The sequence below is a fragment of the Abramis brama genome, assembly GCF_963993115.1.
Source record: "Abramis brama genome assembly, chromosome: 1".
NCBI lineage: Eukaryota > Metazoa > Chordata > Actinopteri > Cypriniformes > Leuciscidae > Abramis > Abramis brama.
This window is the reverse complement of record NC_139963.1, coordinates 18,233,553-18,239,552: the sequence shown is the minus strand read 5'-3', so window position 1 is coordinate 18,239,552 and position 6,000 is coordinate 18,233,553. Positions and strand designations below refer to the sequence as shown.

Below are 6,000 nucleotides of genomic sequence, written 5' to 3'. Positions count from 1 at the left end.
TAATTAAAAATACAGTAAACAATTAAATATGGTTAAATATGATTAGAATTTAAAACAACCGGTTTCCTTTTGAATATATTTTAAGATATAATTTATTCCTGATGTCAAAGCTGAATTTTCAGCATCATTACTCTCAGTCTTCAGTGTCACATGATCCTTCAGAAATCATTATAATATGCTGATTTGATGCTCAACAAACATTTCTTATTATCAATGTTGAAATCAGTCATTCAGATCAGGATATTCAGTGAAAAACATGTAGGACGGGAGTTGATTTTATCTACTGGAAATTGATTGGACCGTGAAAGATGGCCTCTACATAACAGGTAGTTGGAGAGAAAGGGGGAGGGGCTAAAAATGTATAATGTATATGAAGACACTATAAAAATAAAAGTGAATAAATATTCAATGAAATAACATATTTAAATATTTTTTGAATAATGTGGATATTCTAGATTTAATGCATCCTTTAAATGTTTTGTGGATGCCATGTCATGTTGTCTTTCAAATATCAGGGAGTTTTATTTACAGGGAGAATCTGACTCTGCTTATCGCTGTTGATTCCGGGCTGCAGGATTATGGGGCAGAGTGAAGGTCGTTGGAGAGTCAAAGTGGTAAGACAAGTTGAGCGAAGTGCATTATGTAAAAGAGCAGGGTCATACATTATGGAACATGTCTACACGTCAGGTATAAAATATGTTCCCTGGTAAGAACATTGTGAAACAAAACAGCCCCAAAACCACAGTCACATTCCTTCCAACTCAAGCGCCCCACACCCAGAGCCCCCAACACCTCCCTGCGCCACACCAGCAGCCAACCACAGAGCTCCGCCCCCTTACTCGCCCCTCATACCGCACCTCCACTCATGCCTTTACTGCTACTCTCTCTCTCAATTGCTTTATCTCTCCCTCGCTCGCTCTGATCTTGGCTGTCTTTTATTCTGGAAGTAGGTACACTGGAGAAGTAAAAAGAGAAGGAAAAGCAAAGCCTCCTCCTCTGCCTCTAGCACTTTGCCAGCTTCTATCTGGCCAGGAACCACCATGACCCCAGAAAGAGCCAATGCGCTCCACTGCACTCGAAAAGAGAGAGAGAGGGAGGGAAATGAGGGGCAGGGAGAGAGAGAGAGAGCTGGAGAGATTGGATGACTAATGTTAAACTAGTTTCCTCGAAGAGCTGCTCTTGTGTGTGTCATGACAGAAATGTTTTAATACTTTACACACTAACCTCTTGAGTTCAAGGCTTAAACTTTTGCCTGATGAAGCAATAAGGCATGAGAGGTCAGGATGGGGGGGGGGAATGGTCAAAGGCCAGTGTTTCTAATTCTGCTTTTGTATCACCCTTGCATTGCTTATGTATTTATTGTCTTTGTATTATTTTGCAGTACTCAAGTGGTCAAAGATTGATTTGTTAGCATTAGCAGTTAGCCACTGCTGGTTGAAGAGCAGGGGTTCTCAACTTCTCAACCTGTAACTTTCTAGTAATCCTGAAGACCTTGATTAGCTTGTTCAGGTGTGTTTGGTTAGAGTTGGGGCTAAACTCCCCTTACAAAAAATAAGTATACTTCAAATTCTTTTTATTAAGTATACTTAAGTAATAAGTATATTTTTAGTATACTTTATGTAGTAAGTATACTAATATCAATGTGCTAGAAGTATACTTGTAAATGTACTGTTTCAATACTACTTGGGACTAAATTGGCCCACTTTTTAGTGTACTTTTAAGTATACTTTAAGTGTAACAGTAGTAAACTTTGAGTTTACACTAGTTTAAAGATCACTCAGAGGTCATTCTTCCGCCGGAACTAGATTTGCGTACGGCAGTTACCGGAAGCCAGTGATTATAGTTCATACTTTTATAAATATAGATATTTTTCTTTAAAAAAATGTATCGCTTCGCTTTAGAAGGCCTTTATCAAGATATATGGATTACTTTTATGATGGATGGATGCACTTTTTTGGGCTTCAAAAACTGAGGCTCTATTCACTCCCATTATAAAGCTAGGAAGAGCCAGGATATTTTTTAACAACTCCGATTGTGTTTGGCTGAAAGAATATGTCATATACACCTAGGATGGCTTGAGGATGAGTAAAATATATAGACTTATAGACTTACCATTTTTCAATGGCATTCACTGTCTACTTTTTGTCTACTGTAATTTCTTGTAAATATATTTTTGCAGTGTTTCATCAGCAGAACAATCCCCAAAAACACATTAAATAACAGTACAACCCACTGAAGAGATGTATGCGTATCCCTCAAAGCCTCGATTTCATTCTCGTTAAAAATTAAAGGCCGTGCTGCTGTGAATAAGGTCAATGACAAAGTAGTTTGTCCCAAAGCTTGCCTGCTATGCTGCAACACACTCAAAGTATGTACTTTTTCTTCACAAAGACAGTACATACTTTTAGGACATTGTATAAGTAGGCAAATTGGGACTCAGCATAAAATTCAATACATTAACATTTACTGGCTCTTTATGCTTGCCACGCAACATAGAAATAGTGATGATGTCAAGTCTCAGGTGTGTTTATCAGCTATTTTACAGCAGCTTTACTCACAGTGGTTGTGTATAAGTGTGTGTGGGAGGATGTGCAGTTGGTTCTGCCACTATATAGGAGGGCAAAATGAGATAAAAAAAAGATTGAACATTCATTTTATTGGTTTGGTTTATTAATACAGTGGTTATTTCAGCCAAGGCTGTTCACAGAGAAAACCAACAAATGAAATAAAACTAGATAAGTATAATATAGCTTTCTGACAATCTGTGGCTCAGTCACTAGTCTCTTTAACAATTAGCAACAATAACTCTGCGTACCTGATCAACACGAACGATAAAAACATATATAAACACGTAAAACAAGAACTTACAAAAGTGATGCTAATACTTCAGAAAATCTGGATCGTTTATAAAATGATTTATATACATTCATTCTGAATAATTATAATTTGGGGGACACACAAAGACGCAAACAAATGGCACTGACCGCAGGAAAGAAAGAACACTGATTTAAGAAGACAAAATATAAAATATTATCTATAGTAATTAGACGATTCCATAGTGTAATTCAAGTGCTATGAGTAGTAAAGGGTACACAGGTATAGACCCCCGGTCCGCTGAGCGTTTGGGCACAATTCAAGCCCTCATTATGCGGCGGGGGGTGAGGAGGTTGTCAGCTCAAACCTCCTTTCAGTCTCACTCATGCAGTGGTTAGTACAAACATGGAGTTTAGCCCACCTTAATACAACATAAGCTTAATAGCATTAGCATCAAATCTGTGCTTTTATAAACAGAGGGTGTCTACAACCCAGGCAGCAACATAGTGTCGGCCCAGATCCGGCGCACATCTGGTTCACGTATGTTGATTCCACACGGCCCAGATGTGGGCTGGATCTAGGTCGACACTATGTTGTTGTCTGAGAATCGGCACCGCTATGATTGTGCAACAGCGCACCAGAACAGTGGTCTAGCCAGATCCAATAGCAAACATAAGGGGTGTGGTTTGAGGCCCAAGGGTTGCTGTGATTGGTCCATTTTTGTCCAACATTCAACATGTGCCCAAAAAGCTTTACATGTTGAGAGTTACATATGGGTTATTATCTTTAATCACTGTGTGAATCTCTGACCCTGGACTACAGGTGACAAATTATAATACAACAATTATTAGCAGCTTCAACTAGAACATGTTTCAAAAATATAAAGGATAAACTTTTTTTATATAAAAATATCATTTATCTATGGAGGGTTGATACCATGCGGACGGGTTTGTTGAAGGGTTAGACATGTATACATAACTGTTCTTGTCTCAGTGTGGGCAGGAAATGGTTCTCTGTGAGGATTTGAACATGTTCCAAAGTTCTTTGTCCCATTCCCATTATTCACTCGATCACTCCTGCTTTCACTATCAATCTCTCTCAGGTGTCTCTATGTGCAGGTCTGTTAGCAAACGGTTTGCTGGCTGGACAGGGGACTTTCCAGAGACAAGCTTGTGGGAGACATGTCTGGACGAGACGTCTTAAACATTGATGAGATATAAAAGGCCTGAAACCACACAAAGGAAACGTCACACAAAAAGTACCTTACACTTCCAGATTCATAGAATGTCCAGCTTGTCTAGAATGTGTTGTGACGTGATCCTTACCACCCAGTAAGCGGTCAGTCCTCCCTGCAGGAAGCCAGTCAGGACGTCAGTGGGGTGATGGCGGTAGTCGGAAATGCGACTGAGTCCTGTGTACACTGCTAACATCACCAACATGAACTGCAGCAACGGTCGCAGGAGTCGCGCCCCTCGCCATGACAGCCGCGCCTGCAGGTAGAACTGCGCAAAGACAGGAAGTTTCAAGAATGATTAACATAAGGGCTGATAAAAGAGTGTACGGACTGATAAATAAAGCTTACAGAGTGTGTTTGTGTGTCTGTGTGTTTGACCTTGCTAAACTTTTGATGACACATTTCCTGAAAAATCTCACGGAAGTTAGCTAAATCTGATAAACTACCCGCAAAAGCCAAAATAAAGCGCTTATTTAGTTTGAAAATGCAAATTGTTATATTTTAGGTGAAGTTTTAGTCTGTAGTTATTATATAGCTTCCCAGACAGCAACATAGTCTCGGGCCAGATCCGGGCCACATCTGGTACAGTGGATTCAACGCATACCAGATGTGGGCCGGATCTGGGCCGACACTATGTTGCTGTCTGGGTTAAGACCAAGAGCTTAACGCCAGCATGAAATCAGAATTCACCCCATCTATTTTCTAAATGCATGTTATTGATCTTATATTGTGAAACATTTATAAACTTTTGTTGAAGTGACAGACTTCTCTCCGTTGATGTGTGCTGGACTTCTTTAATCATTTCGTCTGCATAAACTCTGCATAAAGATCTGCCTCCATCCAATCAACAACTGATGGACTGAACTAAGACTCTCCCTAATTGTTTTTATTTTTTGATTATCCACTTCACTCGGATGTACATCACAATATAGAAGAAACTATCTGTTTCTGCTTCTGTTTCATCACGACTTTATAAATTAGCTTTCAAAAGAAACACTATGTCAATGAGAAACACTCATTTATAGGCCTTCTACTTAGTAGTTACCTAGTTTTTGTATCTCCACCCTAGTAGTGGATGACAATATTAAAAAAGGTTCCATCGCTTAACTTTAATTCACAAATCCTCTCCCGTGGCCTCATGAGATAGTAAAGTGTTCATCGGATATCCAATTCAGAATCTCGCCAAAAGTAGAAGGTCATTCGGGTACTTTTCGCCTATTGTTTTATGAATACTACAAATTTGGACATACTACTTGGGTCACATACTGTTTTTCAACTACTATGGAAGTTAGGAAGGGTTAGTCTTCACGTCTGTGCTATATTAGACAGAGTGTCCCAAATTGGTCACTTACGAGGCTACATTTCAGTTAGAAGTAAACACTAGCTTTTGGTGGAAAAAAAACCCACGTAAACGTGCTCATCGTACCACCCTGACAACCAAGCTATAACGAACGCTGGGGAGAAATATTGGGGTCAGCGGGCACAGCAGAAGTATTGGCTGTAGATGAACTTTATGGATATTGATGTCACACAAGGGACCGCGAAACATTCCAGACTTTAAGGGTCCTTGTGCGCCTCCCATCACAGGTGTTTGGCTTCCTGCAGTAAAGCCTGGAGCAGCTGGCGCTCAGAGCCAGAGCATGTGGCCACAGGTCAGGCATTCAAGGCAGGGCTAAGCCTGAACAGAGCGGCCATTGGATGGGACCGAGAGAAAAAAACAGGCAGAGAGGACAAAGAGCCTGGCACAGATTCTCTATAGCTTTTCCCTCGCTCTGTGCTCTTCTGTTCGTGTTTTCTCTCTAATGAGAGTTGAAGAGCTCTCCCACTTTTAGAGCAGCCAGAGGCCCGTGAATTGAATCAGATGAATGGTAGAAAATAGCTTGTTTTTACACAGCAGGAAACATTTTCTTTCCTCCGTTCTAAACGTGATTGGTACACAAGGCAGAATAAAT

General features: G+C 40.1%; 1 protein-coding gene across 1 annotated transcript in view; it reads right to left on the bottom strand.

Annotated features, from left to right (window-relative positions):
- Positions 1 to 2,640: 2,640 nt before the first annotated feature.
- The window catches only part of ppap2d (phosphatidic acid phosphatase type 2D), a 35,952-nt gene continuing 32,592 nt past the window's right edge, over positions 2,641 to 6,000 (bottom strand). Inside the window, exons 5-6 of the mRNA XM_084131360.1 lie at positions 4,140 to 4,316; positions 2,641 to 4,039 (exon numbers count right to left, since the gene is read on the bottom strand). Of these exons, the coding sequence (XP_083987486.1) occupies positions 3,938 to 4,039; positions 4,140 to 4,316 (279 nt within the window). The 3' untranslated portion in view covers positions 2,641 to 3,937. The remainder of the gene's footprint in view (positions 4,040 to 4,139; positions 4,317 to 6,000) is intronic.